At 36.3% G+C, this 21,682-nt stretch overlaps 1 protein-coding gene across 1 annotated transcript; it reads left to right on the top strand.

Annotated features, from left to right (window-relative positions):
• The first annotated feature begins 16,562 nt into the window (after window positions 1-16,562).
• On the top strand, window positions 16,563-21,670 carry LOC135676268 (bifunctional protein FolD 2-like). Its single transcript, XM_065187240.1, has 5 exons — window positions 16,563-16,724; window positions 16,834-17,017; window positions 20,646-20,803; window positions 20,929-21,141; window positions 21,354-21,670. The coding sequence occupies exons 1-5, from the start codon at window positions 16,632-16,634 to the stop codon at window positions 21,582-21,584; spliced, it is 879 nt and encodes a 292-aa protein (XP_065043312.1). The 5' UTR covers window positions 16,563-16,631; the 3' UTR covers window positions 21,585-21,670.
• The last annotated feature ends 12 nt before the right edge of the window (window positions 21,671-21,682 follow it).

Below are 21,682 nucleotides of genomic sequence, written 5' to 3'. Positions count from 1 at the left end.
ATTAGTCTTAAATGATGTTAAGAAAATAATATTTATAATGACACACATAATTAGAAGATTTAAATAATCTTAAATGAGAATCTATTTAAAATAATAATGTGATGGGAAAGGATGATACTATTTTGAAATCTCAAAGGTAACAATGATGGTATTTGTCATCCATAGATAATTTTGAGTAAATAATAGATATATCAATAGTCATCATATCTTGAAAACTCAAAATATTAATATTATTTTATATTTTACAATGATACTTTTTTTCAGACACTCTTATGCTTATAATATTCTTGTATTTCATATTTCAAATTATTCAGAATGGTTAGAGCATGTGTAGTTTACTCTAGGCATATTAGATCTTGACATAGTATTACTTGTTTAAATGTCCGTAAACTTTACTAATGAAAGCACCGTAGAATAAATTAATGAGATAAATGCTTAAAAAATTTAATAGGCTTAATTTAATGTTTATAAGAATGACGATTATAAATAACATAAAGTCTTCATTACCACTTGCAACTAGTATACAGAAATATTTAAGGGTTATTGAAGATAGATTTAAATATGTTGATAAGTCATTAGCTGACACATTAATGAAGGAACTTACTATTGAATCTCAGATTTTGATGATGAAATCAATTGATGAGTTTATAATTTAATATTCATTTTGAGTGATGTAGGAGTAACCTCGATTAGAAAAGATAAATCGATTAAAATAGGAGGCTTGTAATCAATTATATATATATCAAGTTAGTTTAGGTCTAATTGAGTCGGTATCGAGGTGAAACAATACCAACTAAATTAGAGGTCAATTAGGCCCGAATTAGGGCTATTTTGGTCCAAGTGAAAAGCTCATTCAGTGACCTATAGCTAGCCCAAGCGGTGGTACCGCCCAGATAGAGTCTCTCAGATTATGTTAGGTGGTGGTACTAAAAGTCTATGTGGTGGTACCGTTAGGACCCGAAAAACTTAGGATAAGACATTTTTTTGCTCTATTTTTATAGTCATTTAGGGTCTATAAATATATCATATATTTCTGCTTGGAATGACATGAAATTAAGTAGAAAAGGGGGAAAGAATACTTGAGAAAAAATTAGAAACTCTCTTAGGATTTAGAGTCTTTTTCTCCTAGAGTTAGAAGTTTTCTAAGAGAGGAGTAAGGTCTAAAAGAGATGTGTAAAAGGTTCTCTCCTGAGCCTATGAAAAGGATAAAGAGTTGTACGGGTAATTGATATTTTCCCATTGAAAGAAGATTGGTAGTGGAAGTCGGTGGCCTCGAGTGAAGAAGAATCGAGAGTGGATGTAGGTCACGACGACCAAACCACTATAAATCTGGTTTGCATTTACTTTATACTTTTCATTTATATTACAAACTGATTTACTTATTTACTATGCTTATGAATGCTTTTAAGTTAAACTCTTTTTCGATATCGATGTTCATCAAGCGAGAATTTTTAAACCGACGTGATTTTATGAAAGTACTAATTCACCCTCCTCGCTTAGTGTCGGATTTTGGTCATAACAGTTGGAATCAGAGTGAAGGTTTTTCTCGTTTGGTTTAACACTCAAGAAAATAGCTTTTACTGACAATCAAGAGGGTCTTTCTATTATTCGTCCTCTCATGTTCAATGAGACGGACTACATGTATTGAAAAACTCGAATGAGAGTTTTCTTTCTTTCTATAGATTTGAATTTATAGAATATTATCGAATGTTGTTTTCAAAAGTCTTGTAATCCAATGAATGAATGGAATAATTTGAAGAATTTTTTTCTTTAAATGCTAGAGTTATGAATGCTCTATTTTACGCTTTAGACAAAAATGAGTTTAATCGTATTTCGATTTGTGAAACTGCACATGACATTTGGCACATACTGGAAGTAACTCATGAAGGCACGACTAGAGTTAAAGAGTCTAAAATAAATCTTTTGATATATGTTTTTGAACTTTTTCGAATGAAGCCAAGCGAAACCATTGTTGACATATATACCTAGTTTACGAATATTGTCAATGGCTTGAAAGCTCTTGGTAAATATTTTTCTAATCTCAAACTTGTAAACAAGATTCTAAGATCTCTTCCAAAAATTTGGGATCCTAAAGTAACGATAATACTATTAGGATCGAGTTGGCACTAAGAGAGGGGGTGAATTAGTGCAGCGGATTAAAACATCGGTTTAAAATTTTTTGTATGTTAAAAACGATCTCGGAAGATAACTTAAAAGCGTATTTGATCGTAAGGGTAGTGAAAGCCAAGTAAAAAGAAATTGAAGCTATTGCAAAGTAAGTAAGTAGCAATAATAGAAATACAAACCAGAATTTATAATGGTTCGGTCGGTGTGACCTACATCCACTTCTGATTCCTCCTCCGTTGAGGTTACCAGCGTCCACTAATGATCTTCCTTTAATAGGCAAAGACCAACCATCTCTTTACAACGCTTTCTCCTTTTCACGGGTTTTGGAGATAACCCTTACAAGTCTCATACCTCTCTTGAATGATCTCAATACTTACAAAGGGAGGAGGAGGACTCTTACACTTTTACAATACTTTTAACACCCAAAGAATTCAAGATTTTGTTCATACTTTCTTACCCTTTTATGTAGAAAAAGTTAAGGTATTTATAGGCCCCAATGGCTTCAGAATTGGAGCTAAAAAGTGTCACATCCCCGGATTTCGGGGTACTAGTAGTACCACCATTATTATTGGGCGATACTATCGCCTGCAGACTAATACTGGGCTGTACGACTACTTGACAGAGCTTTAGAGACCGAGCTCTGACAGTAGCATCGCTTGACAAAGCGGTACCACCGTTTGATAGTATTAACTATTGGTGGTACCACTGCCTAGTCTAGGCAGTTCCACCACCTACAACACTTGGGAGATTGAGTCCCAAGTAGTGCCACCATCGGTCCTAGCAGTGCCACCGCTTGCCATGACTTCAGGTGATGAATGGGCTTGTTCAACCGGCTTAATTCAACCATGTTCCCCTAACTGAGTTAGTGAGATTATCTCCCAATCCTAACTCAACTTAAGGTCTAACTATGATAATTTAAGATATTTAACAAAGCATTCTTGGTCTGGTATGTCAATTGTTCTTTCGGCGAACTTCCAGTGATCTTTCGATGAACTTCCGATGATCTCTCGGTAATGTTCCGGCAGACTTCCGACAAGTTCCTAGACTTCACGACGATCTTCTTGATGAGTTTCGATGAGCTTCTTTGGCAAGCTCCTGGACTTCTTGGTTAATTCCAATAGAACTTCCGACGAACGTCTGGTCTTCCGACGAACTCTTGAACTCCCAACGAAATCTCGATCTTGACTCCGACATAATATTTGCTTTATGTTTTACTGCTATTGTATTTAATCATGTACACTTATCTCAACATATATATTAGATCAAATAATTTATCAATTGATTTCATTATCAAAATCCAAGATTCAACAAATAAGTCTTTATGAATAAGCAGGATGAACAAGATATCGTGGTTTGAAATAAGGCTAGATCAGTGGCTAAAGGTTTTAACCGAGAAGAACACTAAGAAAAAACCTTTGCTCCTATGATAAGACTTAAAGCCATAAAGATATTCCTTACCAATAAATATTTTAAAAATTTTAAATTATTTGAAATGGATAACAAAAATACTTTTCTTAATGGTTTTATTTCCGAAGAAGTTTATGTTGAGCAACTACCCAGATTTGAAAATGTTCTTTTTCCAAATCATGTTTATAAGTTATCTAAAGCTCTCTATGGGTTGAAGCAAACCCCTAGATCTTGGTATTATTTTTGGTTCTACAAATGAATATTATTTATTAAAAATATTTTTTATTATTTAAATTTATGTTGATAATATTATTTTTTATTCTACAAATGAATCTTTATATGAATCATTTATCAAAAGCATGAGCCAAGAATTTAAAATGAGTTTAATAGGTGAATTGACATTTGTCTTAGGATTACAAATTAAGCAACTAAGTTATGAAACTTTTATTATTCAAACTAAATATACTTTGGATCTACTAAAACAATTTTACTTAGACAATGCTTAGACCATTAACACACTAATGAGTATTTTTACTTAATTAGATATAGATAATGAAATATAATGCTTTGATTAAAAGACTTGTAGAGGTATGATAGGTAGCTTACTATCTTACTATAACTAGACCTGATATAATATTTAGTATTAAACTTTATGCAAGATTTTAATCCAATCTTAAATAATTCATTATAAAGTAGTTAAAAGAATTTTTAGATATTTAAAAGGAACTTCTAATCCAGGATCATGGTATCAAAAATCTAAAAAATTTGATTTAATTGTATATGCTGATGTTGACTTTGTAGGATTCAGAATAGATAGAAAAGTACCTCTAGAACATATTAGTTTCTAGGTCACGTACTTGTTTCTTAATCTTCTAAGAAACAAAATTCTATTATATTATTTACAACCGAGGCTAAATATGTAGCGGCAAGTATATACTGTGCATAAATAATTTGGATGAAGAATACCTTGGATGATTATGAACTTTATCTAAAAAACATCCTTATAAAATGTGATAATACTAGTGCAATTTGTTTAACAAAAAACTCTATCCAACACTCTAGGACTAAACACATTGATATTAGATATTATTTTATTAGGGATCATGTTAATCATCATGATATACCTTTAGATTTTATTGACACAAAACATCAATTAGCAAATATTTTTGACTAAACTATTGAATAAGAAATAATTTGATTTTATTAGAAGAGAATTATGCATATTGAATCATTCAAATGCATGAATCATTCAAATGGATCATTATCTTAATTTCTCGTTGTTTGTGTATTCATGACTTATATACCCATCATCAAATTGATCTCTCATGACTTAAACTTATTTTTGATATTAATATCCTTATATGATATCAAAATAGTTTTACAATTGATATATTGATGTAAAGAAGAAAAATAGCAGCATAAATTATACATATGATCTTTGCAATGAAAGTCACTATGATTTTTATTAAAAAATATTTTAACTTAAATTTAAAGAGTAGCATTGAAAAGTTATTATTTTTTAGATTTAAGTTCATTTTAAAATGACATATAGACAAAAAGAGTATAGTTAAAACTCCTTTATCAATGTTAGGATCCCTTAGGATCTGTTTATTTCCTAAGTTTTTGAATAATATTTATTGAGTCTGTTTAGTTCAGTTAGAGTCGGATAGAGTTTATTTAATATTTATTTATTATTAAGAGTTCAAGCCCTGGTGGACTCTGGGTGGAACTCTATAAATAGTGATGTAAACCTTTCTTTTCAACAATCAATCATTGAAATATTATTCTAGTCTGTAGACAAACCCCGAGAGGTCGCTCCCCTCGAAGCGATCAAGGAGGTCGATCTCTTCGAAATGATCATCTCCTTTTCTCCCCTTTTATCTTACTTCTTTTACGATAAGACTTTAGGGTCTTATCAATTGGTATCAGAGCGATGATTCTTGCTGCAGTTATCTTCATCTTCAAAAAAAAAAAAAAAAAACAAGAGATAAGAAGAAAAAGCCGTAGCCACGCACCCCTACTTCCCCTACTTCCAGCCAACCCACCCACCGTCACTACTCTCCGGCCAGTGACCGACTCTACCCTGCTTCTTAGCCAGAGTCCACCGCCTCCCACCTAAGCCACCGCCGCTGCCAGGAGACGACGCTACCAGCGTCCCATCCCACCGTAGCTCCACTCCCCTTCACCACCGCTATAGGGCAACCAGTTCTCCACCGCCACTACTGCTCCCTGGCCACCAACCTCCCCCTCTCTAACACCGTCGCTACTTCTCGGATAGGGTGACTTACCTCCCCACCACCGCCCCTGCTTCCCCTCTTCACCACCGCCGTTGCAAGGCAACTCCTTCTCCACCACTGCCACTGCTTCTCGGTCGCTCAATCACCGCCGCCTGCCTCCTAGCCGCAACCCTAGCTGTCTTCCCTTGGGTCGCAAACGCAGCCGCCGGTTGCCTCCCTCCTCGCGACGACTGAAACATGACAACTCACCGATTGCCCTTATTCCTAGCCGTGCTACCACCACTTCTCTTCTCCACCATCGCCTCCCAACCGAGCCACCACCGCTGCCAGCCACCATGCGACGACTGTCGCTCGCCTCCCAACCATCGGTCCCCTTGCTCTGCATCCATAGTGATAGAAACATAGAAACTCATTGGTTGCCCTTGTCCCCAACAGTGACACCACTGATTCCTCTTCTCCACCGTAGCCTCAACCCCGGCCACTTCAACGCCACCTCCATCTTGCTTTGCCTCCGCTGCCGCTGCTGCCAATTGCCATCACCATAGACTCAACTTGGCTATTCGACAATCACACCAACTCATCTTCTCAACCTTGGCCGCTTTAATGCCGCCCTCCCCCGCCGCTGCTCCCGGCCAACGTCTCCCAGCCGTGACCCTCGCTGCCTCCTTCTCCACCGCTGCCCGCCTCCTCTTGGGTCGCAGCCGCTCGACCTCTCCTCCTCGCGGTGACCAAAATAAAGCAACTTTGCATTTTTCTACTGTAGCCACCGATCACAGTAGTTCCCGGCCAGCAACCACCGTCGGCGTTGCTCCCGACCAACGACTAACCCCTCATTCTACAGCAGCCGCCCTCCATTAGCACATGTAACAACTGCATCAAGTAAGCTGCCCTGCCTCAACCCTAGCAGTGCATGCACACTGATTCCTCTTCTCAACCCTAGCCGCTTCAACACCACCTCCCGCTTGCTTAGCATCTTCTACCGCAACCATAGGTTGCCACCACCATAGCCTCAATCGGCTGCTCGGCGATTTTCCCCTTGGGTCACAGCAGCTGTAGCAATATCGACGTAATCGCCTTCCAGCCCTTAGCACTCTCCCCCCCACGCAGCGATAGAAACAGGGCAGCAACTCTTCCTCCAACGTAGCGACCGTAGCATTGCCCTCAGCATCTACCTCCTCGACAACTTCACATCGACAATGCTGATGCCCTTGACCAGACATCAAAAATAAGAACTGGAGATTGCAGATTAGTAGTCTTATGCAATGGCCATTGATAACTCAGTGAAAGCACAAAGGGAAGCGTTGGAAATCAGAATTGAGAACTAGCTACAAAAAACTCTTAATGATTTAAAAAAAACCTACTGGAGAGTCTCAGCAAATTTCAACAAGATGAGAGCTCAAGTTCTACATTGCATAGATATGGAAATATAAGAAAAGGGCCCCAAGATTGTGACATAAACTACTCATGTATTAAGGTGGAATTTCTGAGATGGGAAGATGGAGATCCGACCAGTTGGATCTCTAGGGTAGAAAATTTTTTCTATTTTCACGTAACTATAGAAGAATCCAAGGTGAAAATAGCCTCAATCCAACTAGAGGGAGATGCAATCCAGTGGTATGATTGGTACAAAACTTGCCATAGAGTTCTATCGTGGAAGCAATTTAAGATAGGACTTTTTATTCACTTTGGGCCATCTAAATATGAGAATGTTGATGGACAGCTCACCAAAATTTGTCAGACTTCTACAGTATTAGAATATCATAGCAAATTTGAATGATTATCAAATTAAGCCAGAGATTGGTTTGAACGACAACTTGTGAGAACATTTATTGAATGACTTAATCCAGATATCTAGTGTGAAGTTAAGGCTCATCAACCATGTGCTATGATAGCTGCGATCTCATTCACATATCTACATGAGAAAAAAATTAGTAGGGAAAATCATGGAAATATAAGTGACAATAACCAGATAATCAGCAAGCCACCTGCCCCATCTATTCCCAACCGAAACCCTGACTCCTGAAGACTAACCCAAGAAGAACTCAAGGAAAGATCAGAAAGGAGTTTATACTATGATGAAAAGTAGAGTATGGAGCACCGATGTAAATAAGGGCAACTTCTGATGATGGAACCAATTGGAGAGGAACCGGAAGCTAAGACTGTGGACTCCGATCATGAAGGTATAGATTCTAATGAAGATGTTGGACCTACCATATATACGATGCATACATTAACCCGCTACTCTAACCCGCAAACTATAAAAGTTGGCAGAACTCTGGAACATCAGCATGTTATAGTTTTGATTGATATTGGTAGTACTAACAATTTTATGGATAGTGAGACTATTGATCGATTGGCCCACCACATTGAAGATATGACAGATTCGAAGTAAAGATCACTGATGGACAGATTTTAACTTGTGATAGCAAATGTTCAAAGATAAAATTGATTATACAGAGTTAGGAGTTTCTTGCAATAATTATTACACTGAAAGACTGACCTATTGCTTACATTATCAAAAAGTGGAGACCATACTTACTTGATTAACAGGTTATGATACGTTGCAGATAGCCTATGACTGAAGTGCTGAAAGAGAAGCTCCCCGAGTTTGATACTGCTCAACCTTGAGGACAAGGCTGATTTGAAGAGAGAGGAATTATTAGGATCCTTTTATTTCTTAAGCTTTCGAATAATATTTATTAAGTCTGTTTAGTTCAGTTAGAGTCGGATAGAGATTTATTTAATATTTATTTATTATTAAGAGTCCAAGTCCTAGTGGACTCTGGGTGGAACTCTATAAATTGTGATGTAACACTTTCTTTTCGGCAATCAATCAAAGAAATATTATTCCAGTTTGTGGACAAACCTAGGAGGCCGATCATCTTGAAGCGATCAAGGAGGCTGATCCCCTGAAGTGATCATCCCATTTTCTCCCCTTTTATCTTCCTTCTTTTACAACCAGACTTTAGGGTCTTATCAATCAATTGGTTATCATCATCAAAAGAGGGGAGATAGTTAAATCCTATATTTTGATGATGAAATTAAGTAATGAGTTTATAGACTAATAAGCATTTGAGATAAGTGACATAGGAGAAACTTCAATAATGGACTTGAACTATCGAAAGACAAATCGTTGAAGTAGGAGAATTAGACATTGGGTTAAAAAGCATCATGTCAGAGATTGGACATCAGGATTGGCCGACGTGCTGGAGGATGGACTTTGTGCCATGAGTTCGAGCATCGAGCTGGAAGGATTGGGTATTGCACCAAGAAGATCAAATGTTATGGGAGGTTCAGACGAAGTGTCGGATGAACAAATGACATACTGGACAACGTGCTGAAGGCTTTATGATTATTATTATAGTTGTTAAGTCTTGATCGAAATTATTTAGAGTCTAATTGAGTTGGTTTTGGGGCGTAACCATACCGACTTGATTAGGAGTCCATTAGGCCTGAATCAAGGTAGAATTGGGCATATTGGAAGGCCAATTTAGTGACTTTAGGTTGGGCTGGGCGGTGGTACCGCAAGGCCCAGGTTAGGCTGGGTATAACCACCACCTAGGCCTTGCGGTACCACATATGAGCTGAAAAGTACAAATTATGTTTCTCTAAGAATTTCGACCATAGTATTGCCAGTGTTAGTGGTAGTACCACCCAAGTCTGTAATAATACTACCCAAGCAAGTGATGGTACCACCAGAGCCTAGGTTCCCAAGCTCTCTATGGTGGTAGTACCGTCCAGTACAAGCGATAGTACTACAAGTACCCCGAAAACTCAGGAATTTAAAATTTTGGCTCTATTTTTGAAGTAATTTAGGGTCTATAAATATCCTACTCATGCTTGCTTAGTAAAAGCATTAAAATCTTGTGATTTGAAGTGTGTAAACTTTCTTAAAAGTATCGAGTGTCTTCCTCCTTAAGTTTAGAGGTCACTCTAAGGGAGGTGTGAGGTTTTCTTATAAAAGAAATGTGTGAAAGTTCTCTCCTAAATCTACGAAAGGGAGAAAGAGTTATAATAAGGATAGTTAATCTTTGCCTATTGAGAAAAAGATTGGTAGTGAAAGCCGGTGGCCTCGAGGGAAGAGGAATTGAGAGTGGTGAACGTAGGTCAGGATGATCGAACCATTGTAAATTTGGTTTACATTTCTCTTTATGTTTTTCCTTACTATTACTAAACGATTTAGTTGCTCACTACCCTTACTCACATTCTAAGTTAAACTCATTTTTTTGATACATTTGTTTTTATCAAAATTTTTTAAATTTAAACTTTATTTCAAATCAAAATTTTTCGATATGTGATTTAGTTGCACCAGCCCCCCCCCCCCAATGCCTTTACGATCTTAACATCATCTTGTATGGTGCCAAAGTTAAAGAGAGTTTTGAGGCACATGCACATAATCTTGACAAAGTAATTAATAGAGGGACTAAGGTGACTCAAATTACAGAGATGAAGTTGGGGTTGAAAGGCCTTGACATAAGAGAAGAGATTGTGGAGGTGAGTACTCTTGAAGAATATACCATAGTATTATCATTCAAGTTTTGTAAAAGAAGTTGTGCACAGCGGAGAATATTTTAGATGCAAGAGTCCAAAATATAGACAATGATGTACTAATTTTAGCTAAGTCGATGGACTTCGAGAGCTGTTAGGCAATGGATTATCCTAGAGTCATGCTTTGTCCGTGTGTGACTTGAGAGTAGACGGATAAATGTCAATTGTCAAAAGAGTAAATACGATCAAAGGTGGTAGAGATCTTGCGATGTGTTGATAGAGGCCATACAATGGAGAGATTGTATTTCGAATTTATCCCATAAAAATCAAAATACAATAGATATATCATTAGGAGACAACATGGTGCAACAAATCATTGTGGAACAGTTTGAGTTAATGTGACATACACGAGAGAAGTTCTGTGAGGGACATTATCATATGGAGTTATGATTAAGAGCTACTGAGAGCTTCAATTCAGTGAGAAATAAAATAGAGGCTCGTAGGTCCTAATAATAATAATCACAAGTACACACATCATACGGTCAATTATCATCCATCCATACATCAAACATCATATGTACACATCATCATGTATGACTATTAGATAATAATAATAATAATAATTAATTAATTAAATATTTTAATTAATTATTATTTTTTGAAATCAAGGATATGTAAAATTTTTTTTGAATTGTGAGGGGTATTTTTATAATTTAGACAAAGGACAGAATCTAGAATTTTTAAAATTCTAAGGGGCAAAACTATCTTTTACCCAAAAACCCTAAACCCCTACTCCCCTTGCTTGCTGCGGCCGTTGCCACCCTATCGACAGTAACCCTCTGCAATGGGGGGGTGGGGGCGCCATCCCTACAGGTGGCCTCCCCTACGGGCAAGCACACCTACGGGCATCGTGCCCTCTCAGGCTGCTCTACTCGCACTGTAGTGCCCGCAAGCGCTATTGCCCTATGGCACCTCTGCCCGCGAGCACTACTGGTGCTATCGGCCCTTGCAGGCAGGCCGCTTGTGTGGCTGCCTATAGGCTGCTGATTGCAAGCGACTGATTGCTGCTCGTCGGCCACCTGCATGTAGGTGACCAGGCCTCGACCAAAGGCTACAAGCAGCCATTGGCCAACCTACGAGGGCAGCAACAGTTGTTGCCCTCTCTCACTTTTTGCGTCAATGATTTTGACAATAAAAGTCTTCCTAAAACACAACACACATAGTTTAAAATCAATCTTTTTCATGAATAATCTGGTTCTGATACCACTGTTGGAAAATCTAGGGGCCGACATCATATGCGCAGCAGAAGAACAAAAAATAAAATCCCTAATTTCCCATCAATCTGTTCATCATCGTACAAAGATTGATGCATAAAGTCTATGAAACTTAAAAGCCACGTGTGAGATAGATTATGTTACATAGAGAGATCGTATATCCCTGAATCCCTATATATCTTTAGGAGACGGTGAAAGAGGTCAAGCGTCCTCCTCTCTGATGATCTATACAGTAGGGTTATGACGATGTTCCTCAAAAGTCCAAGCCTACTACTTAAGGAGGAGAAGGGGAGGAGAATAGGAGAGGCAACCTAAAAAGGCTATAGCCTATTAACCATTGGTTCCCACTTATTTATAGAGGTTCCCTATCAACTTAACCATAATGGATCTTACCCTATTGGGTATTGGATCTCCATCCAACTACCCAAATCTCTTAAATTAGTGGATCTCTATCCAATAATATATCATTAGCTCTTATTGGATTTTATCCATAGGATCCAATAATTCAGGGGTTTATTGGATATCCAATAAGATAGGGGCTCGGTTGGATATCTCATATTTGAACTTTCACTCATCGCAATGCCTACAATATATGTGTGACCTTCTAGGCCCAATATCGAGCTGGCTGTAAATCAAACTTATTAGAACTCCTTCTATCTCACTGAATTATTATCTCAATAATAATTCACTCGACGCATCGACTACGGACGTACTTGGCCACTATGCCGTAGTCCCCAGACGATATAGGGGAATCCAATCCATTAGATATATCTATCCTTTGTTATCGTATACCTATAGTCTCTCATTCATCTAATATCCCAAAGACCGTATACTAGGCATGGTGTTGTCAAACCCATATGATTTCTGCTCAAGTCTCACTCAAATCGAATTCTCTTGGAGAATTCTTTATCTCTCAATCCAAATGGTCAAACTAGGGATTTTGTCTGAACAAGAATATATGAGACATTCCTCTCATAACACCGAGAGTAGATGATCCTCTATCGACACTTAATAGTCCTCGTAAGGTTGACTACCACTCTCGAGGACCAGTTGTGCTAGATTTGGAACCTCCAAACCTATAAGTCTGGTATCAAAGAGTAGAGTACTCATACAAGACATCCTTGATGTCTTAAGTCTAAGGAACAGATACACCATTAGGACAACAGAATCACTGTTTGATAATAAAACATCATCAACTATCTAGCATTCTGTAAGCGGATCAATCAGTGAACTCATTCTCCAATGAGCACCTGTATTGTATCCCTAGTGTCCCCACACAAGCAGTTATAAGACCAACTGCATCTATCATATAGATAGGTGTATAACACACCAGTCTGTTCGGTTATCTCGATGTCCCTCTCGAGTAACCTATGACCGGGATTATTTAGGATCTGTGATTAAAGGCGAATCGATCTCATTATCGTGATCTCATCATGATCTGATTCACATTGCATAGATCCATGGACATTACAATATATTCAAGCAATAGGTAATATAAAGTGATAAAATATCAAATAATAATAATAAGTAAAAAGACTACATGTCAAGTCACACATGTCATCACTCACGTGATTAGCTTACATGACATCTATGACTAGCAATATGATGGCCACAAACATACATATTCTTTTAAAGTGAATGAAAAAAAGATTATTTTAACTTCATTACAATCTTATGAAATCAGTGCACTAAAGAAAGAAGTTAGTACTTTTATGTCTTATGGTAAATACATGGGTGAATTAAAAATGGATGGTCATGTTTTAGCTCTAGTAGTAGTAGAGGAGAATGAACAACACAAGGAAACACTAGTAATCATGAAACAAATCTTGGAGGAGTTTCAAGATGTTATATCGGAAGAGATTCTACATGACATTCCACATTTGAGTGATATCCACCATCACGTTGATCTTATTCTGGGGGTTGTCCTACCCAATAAGGCAGCTTACAAAATGAATCCTAAGAAGCATAAAGAACTTCAAAGGCAATTGGATGAGTTGGTAGAAAAATGGGTTAATTTGGAAGAGCATGAGTCCTTGTGTGGTTCTAACCTTATTGGTGCATAAGAAGGATGGTTCTTAGAGAATGTGTGTGGACAACCACGCCATCAACAAAATCATAATTGACTATTATTTTTCCATTCTAAGGTTAGACAATTTACTTGATCAATTATATGATGCTTTTATTTTAAGATTGATTTGAGGATGGCTATCACCAAATAAGAATGATGCCTGAAGATAAGTGAAAAATAATATTTAAAAATAGAGAAGGCTTATATGAATGGTTGGTTATGTCATTTGGATTATCTAATGCTCACTTTCATGAGATTTATGAATCATATACTTAAGCCATGTATTGAGACTTTTGTTGTGGTTTACTTTGATAACATATTGGTATACAATAAGATTGAAGATGAGCATATAAATCATCTTTAAGATCTTTTTTATTTTGAGACAGCAAATACTTTATGCTAATTTAAATAAGTATGATTTTTTTACTCATGGTGTTTTTGGGATATGTTATTTCAAAAAATAAAATCATGATATAGTAAAATAAGGTAGAAGCTATTCTTAATTGGCCAACACCTGCTTCATTGCATGATGTGAGGAGTTTCCAAAGCTTAACTTCTTTTTACAAAAAAATTATTAAGGGTCTCTGATTTATTGTTGCTCAAATCATTGAATGCTTAAAATATGATACATTTAAATGGACTTATGAGACTACTGATGCTAAGCTATTAAAAAGAAAGATGATCGAAGCTCCTATCTTAGTATTACCTAATTTTGATAAGGTATTTGAAGTTGAATGTTATGTATCTAATATGAGAATTGGTACTATTTTAAGTTAAGAAGGAAAACCCATTACCTTTTTTAATGAGAAGTAGATTGATATAAGAACGAGATATTCTACCTATGATAAGGAGTTTTATATAATTTATCGAGCTTTATCTCATTGGAGTCAATATCTTCTTGCCAAGCCATTTGTCCTATATTCTGATCACTTTATTCCCTACAACAAATCAAATGATGCATCTCATATTACTTATTTATATTTTAAGGAGATTGTTAGATTGCATAGTATTCTAAGAACTATTATATTTGATCGAGATTCAAAATTTTTGTAATTTTTAGAGAACTCTTTGGAGAAAGCTAGGTACTTCTTTCAATCTCAGTAGTTCACATCATCCACAAACTGATGGGCAAATTGAGGTGACGAACAAAAGCTTGGGAAACTTACGTAGAAGCTATGTTGGTAAGAACATTAAGTATTGAGATCTCATTCTTCCATAAATTAAGTTTGCCTACGATCATTCCATTCATCATAGCATTGGAAAGAGTTCTTTTGAGGTTATCTATGGTGCTAATCCTACTGGTCCTTTGGACTTAATCCCTCATTTTATAACTAAGTAATTTAGTGGAGATACTAATAAGAGGGCTAAGCAGATATTGAAGCTGCATGAGGGTGTTAAAGCAACCATTGAAAAATAAAATGAGAGATACATTTATGCTGTCAACAAACACAGAAAACATATGTAGTTTAATATAAGTGATTTGGTCTGGATTTATCCAAGGAAAGAGAGGTTTCTACTAGGCAAATTTGAAAAATTGAAACAAAAAATTGATAGTCCATTTAAGGTACTTAAGAGAATTAATAAGAATGCTTATGAGATCGAGCTATATGAAGATTATCGAATGTCCCCAACATTCAATATGGTTAATTTAAGTCCTTCTTATAATTATGTTGATGGAACAAATAAGGACTTGAGGAGAAATCTTTTTCAACTAAGGGAGATTGATATGAGAGTACCTAATTTACTACATTCAGCTCGTGTGGATCTTGCTTATCCTATGATATTTTCTATAGCCCACAATATTGTCTCATTATATTTAACCTAGCCCACTCAAATATAACGACTCATAAACATATTTATTAGACAAAATTAAAGCTGTTTTAATGTGCTTTTTGTCGTGACTAAAGAATATATTAAAAGGGTTAGTTACTAGTTGTAAAATACTTAATTTCTTAATTCCCTATGAATGAATGGTTGTTTCATGCACCAATACTTATTTTAGTATTTTAGGATTATAAATGAGTTTATAAATTGATAGTATTGACAGAAACTCTCTTGGAGTTCTATCTTAAACTCGGTATCTCTTGAATAGAGTAGTAAGTATTTTGTTTTCAGTTTTGTATTCTTATTTATCTTCCTTAGGGCGATAAACTTTTTGTATCCCTTTTCATTGTAAACTTTGTTGTGAGCTATTTTCTTAATTTTATTGAAGTATTATTGTGAGTTCATTCTTTTTAATCTGAAGAACTTATTTCAGCAATTACAACTATACAATCAACTTTCTTTCAAAATCCATTATGTATTACCCCGGTATTAAGAATATCCACTTTATTTCTCAATAGGATGTCAACTGAAAGCTCCAATAGATATCTACCAAATTCAAGCGATGTGAAATGTTTGATAAATTGGTGCACAATAAGAAAGATCTTTTCCTTTATCTGAGATATATATAGAAACTAGTAAAGATTAATATAATTCGACCGATCCTACACCAAGGATAGAGTTATTTATGAGTTGAAGTAGTGTTGGTGGATCAAAGTTTGACTACTTAATAATAATAATTAAGAGCAGATAAGAATCAAAAGATGTATTACAATTGAAGCAAAAGATTGAAGATTCAACAAAAGTGAGAAAATATAAGGTTCGCAAAGGTTTCGATGGAGACGTCGAAGAAATAAATAGGGAAGAATGTCATAAACAAATTTGTACAAAGAATGTTCGATTTATTGTTTATATCTTTCAATTTTACCTATATTTTACATAACATATAGGAGGTCCTACAAGTTACACACAATAGAGATAAAATTATGGATTTCTAAAGCTAGTTTGTATTTCAAGCAAAGCAAAAAAGAATATATATATATATATATATATATATATATGAATTGACGAGGGCTTTTATGTCATTTAATTGCCAAAATCTCCAATTTACCATTCAGTGTACCCCATTTGTTCCCCCTATATTCTCCGATCGGCTTCAACTGCCTAATCTGGTTCCTCTCGTCTTCGTCCATCCAATAATTTTCATCAATGGCGACGATTATTGACGGCAAGGCCATCGCCCAAACAATCCGGAACGAGATCGCCGACGAAGTCCGATCCCTCTCCCAAAATTACAACGAAGTATCGATCCGAAACCCTCCGCGCCGTCTCCAGTTCGAGCTCTCTTGGATCGATTTCTGTCGATGATTGATTGCCCTTTCTTTAACTATTTTTGGTTGGAGAATCGCAGGTGCCGGGGCTGGCGGTGGTGATCGTGGGCACGCGGAAGGACTCACTGAGCTACGTGAGCATGAAGCGGAAGGCCTGCTCCGAGGTGGGCATCCGGTCATTCGACATCGACCTCCCCGAGCAGATCTCCGAGGCGGAAGTCATCGCTAAGGTTCATGAGTTGAACGACAACCCAGATGTCCATGGTTCACCCTCGAGATCTGCTTCTCTCTCTCTCTCTCTCTCTCTCTCTCTCTCTCTCTTCTCTCTCTCTCTCTCTCTCTCTCTCACACACACACACACTTTTCCTTTGACATTATTACTCTGGAACTGGCTTAGAGATAGATAAGTTGCTATTGAATCTTTGCAATGCTTCTTGGTTATTTCCGAAATTTTACTCTACATGTGTTGATATGGAAATGACCTTGTGAAAATACAAAGCAAAGGGTGCTAATCGTTTTGTGGCATTGGAACTGGGACGACATTTTAGTTCCTTGTTCGAATGGAAAGTTGTTCTGGTTCTCCCTTGAATATTGTCCTACTTCCTCTCAGTTTGCTGCTAAATTACTGATTCAAAAAGCCAATTTTGCTGTTAGAATGAGTCTTCTATTCGTTTTTATTAGTTTTTTATTATAATGATGTAAAGGGCGAATTTTTGCAAATGGAAAACTAAGCAAATTGTCCTACTTTGGCTAATCAACAAAAGTAAGTTAAAAATGTCTGAAAATTGTCTAGTAAGTGGGGAGGCTCCATTATATTTTTCTTGCTCACTACTTTGTGTTTATTTATATGATACTTGTTTATTTAGAAGGCACCCTTTCTCATTGGATCTGGAATGTGTACTTTAAACTGAGATGTTATTGAACTTTCTGTATTGCTTTATCAAGAGAATTGCTAACTAGTTGAGAAATGCTAATCGAATGCAACGGTCTAGGTGGTTTCTCGAGCTTTTTGGTCTTGAACTTTGGAATAAAGGATAGAGGTATTTGATGTCACAGTTAACAAAGATGATTGAGAAGAAGCAGTTATTTTGTTAAAGTCTCCAATATGTTTGTCATAAATCAACAATGAGATTTGTTAGGTCAAGTCACTCTGTTGCATATTCTAGCTTAATAGAAAGGAAGATAAGGGTTTCTTGAAGATCATAGTAGATGACTTTCCTTTTGAGATATGTGAATAAACCATTTCTACGGAGATGAGAGCAACTATAGTGGGATACATTTTGATAATGATCAGATGTATTTGTTAGTGTTACTCAGAGATATTTAAAGCTCAGATTAAGTTGATGTTGTTTTCTTAAACAAGTTTTGGTACATTATATTGTTTGCATGTCTGTCATCAAATTCTGAGATGTTTGATGCTTCTCTTCTGTTTTTGTGTTTTACAAGGATGAACCTATTGAAACAGCAATGAAACAGAGTTGTGCATGAGTCTTTACATGTTTTTCTTGAGTTGCTGTTGTAAGCATTTGTCTAGGCTTCAAGTGCACAGTTTAACATGAAGCAAAACTCAAATGTTGCACTCAAATAATGTGTTCTAGTAAGGGCTAAGATAAACTCATGTTTATTAGACTATGAGAGATGCAACATTGTAGACCAGAACCTGAATGTTCTGCTTGGCGATTGACCACCTTTAGATCTTTCTTCTCTCATTTGCTCCTTGCTCAATCTTAATTTTAGAAATGTGGAGGAAAATAGTTGGTACCACTAGCCATATTTTGTGAGATAATTTCTTTATAGAGTTTGGTGTGTGTCACTGGAGTGAATATGAAATATCACTTCAAAAAAATTTTCAATTACAGTTGGTAGATTAGCTCCAGTAGGTAGTCTACGACAGTCTCTTGCATTTTGAAAATGTTAATTCACTACAATTCATGATATATTGGGGAAAACTAGTACAACGTTGGTAAGTACAGGTTGTAATTCAAGCAAGTTGGCTTGCTTGATTATTCTTGACTTAAAGGCATTCAATCTGAACCCCATCCATTTGAAAAATGGGTTAGCATGTAATCAATCTGCACTAACTTGTTTGGGTCATGTTGGGACAAGGTTGAATTCAGGTTAAAATTTAAAGTACTATATATGGTCTAAATTTATTTCATGATGCCTTGACATTTAAACTGGCATCGACTATATATACATAGTTTTAGATTACAGATCCTCAACCTCAAGGATTGCTTTTTTACTACACATAAACTTTAGGTTATGTAGGAATCGAAGGTGGGATGTGCATGCCCACAAAGACAGAGAGGTTGATGTGGAACCAATCTTATCTATCTTTTATTCAAATAAATTTGATTAGTTTAGAGATTATTTTGCATATCATAAGTTGTCACATGACAACATATTAAATAACCTGATCGAGTTTCCTAGTTTACTCAAAGAAGAAGAAAATGTGGAAAGAATTTGAGAAAAATCAAATTATGATTATAATCGAAGATTCCAAATCTTGATGGAAGATTTTGTGAAGATTGATCTTTAACAGGATGGAAGTATATCAATCAAGAATATTATCTTCTTTAAAGGGAAGATCAAATCATATATTTGATTTGATTCAATTGTAATTTTTTTATTTTGACGTTTTCCTTTTCTTTCTTGTCCTTAGCCTATGAAAAGGCGCAAAAACATTGTGATGCAAATAAATTAGAAATGGATCAATGACATGAGTTTTTTTCTCACCTTAAGTGAGTGAGTGGTGCGAGGCCACATTTATTTTCTGATGTCATGATTCCATCATCTATATGTGAGATGTGCGGGGGTACGAGGTCTTTATCCTGGGAGTATTATCCCTGAGCCGGAGCAAGTCTGATAGTTATCCCTTTGTTTTCCTATTATCTTTTAGTTAATATCTTCTATTCCTCTTTTATATTCCTTTATTATCAAAAAATATATTCTGCCGCTCTTGTCCTACATCAGAGGTAAAGAAAAAATGTGAAGATTTGAGACCATAAACTTATCTCAGGCAAGCCTAGTCTATATCAAGCCTAATCTATTTCAAACAGGTTTGGTTGTCAGCAATTTGCATTAGTCAACTTAAAATTTTATTGCTTGTGTAGCTTATATATAACAAGACAAGATCATTCTTAAGGAAATTACAAAAAATCCATCTTTCAGAAATGTTCTATTATTCCTTTTTAACTTTTAGAATTCTTGCTGTATGATCTTCTGCACTTTATTTCTGAGCTGCTCTCTATCTGATAACTCTTCATTGTTAATGCCCAGAAGGACTTAGTTGCAATACTTCATGTTTTGCATGGTCTTCCTTGTCTGCCATTTTGCCAAGTCATCTTATATTGAATCATATACCACATCCACTGCATCCAATAAATTGAATACATGACAAATCTGTGGGGGGTTTTCTATCAGTCTGTAATGTCTAATGAGCCACATCAGGCAGCAAATTGCTTCAACATGAACTTTCCTAATAAATGATTATATAAATCAGCTTTGGTGATTTTCTATCAGGACACACTCTGTTTTTGAAGGAATTGCTTTTCGGATCCTCTATGGCATGTCTTCAGCCTAAAATGTAATGTTTTGGTTGTTTGTATAAAATTTAAATATTTGTAGTATGTGTTTATTTTTTAGTATACATTTTGGAGTGACATATGCATTCATTTTTACACTATCTGGATCATCTCAAGTTAGACCTGGAGATGAGTCTTCTCAAATTACACTATTTTTGCCCAGAAAGAAATTCTGTTGGGTCTTAATCTAGTTAATCTCAATCCTTTTCATGGACGTTATGGAGCTTAACTATATTTTATCACATCATGTTTTTCAGCTGACATTTTTTAAATTGATTTGAATACAAGCATTTTTGCTGGATTCTCAGGGATTCTTGTTCAACTTCCCTTGCCAAAACACATAAATGAAGAGAACGTACTGAGTGAAATCAGTATTGAGAAAGATGTTGATGGATTTCATCCTCTAAATATTGGAAAGCTTGCAATGAAAGGTAGAGAGCCATTGTTTCAGCCCTGCACTCCAAAGGTACATTTAATCACAAAAAATCATGAACTAGGTCATCTTATGATATGAAAAATTTTCATTGATGCCCAAGGATTTAAATTTAGGCATCACATTATAACATCCGATACATGCATTTTCCTTTGCAGGGATGTCTTGAACTTCTAACTCGCAGTGGAATCAGCTTAAAGGGAAAAAGAGCAGTTGTAGTTGGCCGGAGCAACATTGTCGGGTTACCTGTTTCCCTTCTTCTTCTGAAAGCAGATGCAACTGTAACCATTGTTCACTCCCGCACTCTTAATTCTGAAAGCATTATTCGTGAAGCGGACATAGTCATCGCTGCTGCTGGACAAGCGAAGATGGTGAGTCTGCCATTTAGTACCCGAAGAAATTATGAACCATATATCGAATGTTTGTATTATCATATAATGCCTTAAAGCATTATGATTGATCTGATAACCAACAAACGAGGGACTCAAGGACAGCCAAATTGTTTAGAGGCTTAACCACTTGTTCTACAAAGGAATGATGTTTTAATTACACAGTGCTAAATGTTTTGTTGTGTCCTTTTTAGATCAAGGGAGACTGGATTAAGCCTGGTGCTGCAGTTATTGATGTCGGGACCAACGCCATTGATGATCCAAGCAGGAAATCAGGTTACAGGCTTGTTGGGGATGTAGATTTCGAAGAAGCAAGCAAGGTGGCCGGGTGTCTGACTCCGGTTCCTGGTGGCGTTGGCCCCATGACTGTTGCGATGTTGCTTAGGAACACATTGGATGGCGCTAAACGTAAAATCGTGCAGTAAACATGTTTTCTTTCTATGGCAATTCTGTTATTGTTGTACACTGCAGAATGGACCGTTTTTAAAGGCTTAATTGCTATTTTCCGTTCCGTGGCTATAAT

This window comes from Musa acuminata, chromosome BXJ1-1 (genome assembly GCF_036884655.1).
Source record: "Musa acuminata AAA Group cultivar baxijiao chromosome BXJ1-1, Cavendish_Baxijiao_AAA, whole genome shotgun sequence".
In the NCBI taxonomy this organism is placed as follows: Eukaryota; Viridiplantae; Streptophyta; class Magnoliopsida; order Zingiberales; family Musaceae; genus Musa; species Musa acuminata.
The sequence above is the reverse complement of the archived record's forward strand: the minus strand, read 5'-3'. Positions and strand labels throughout refer to the sequence as shown.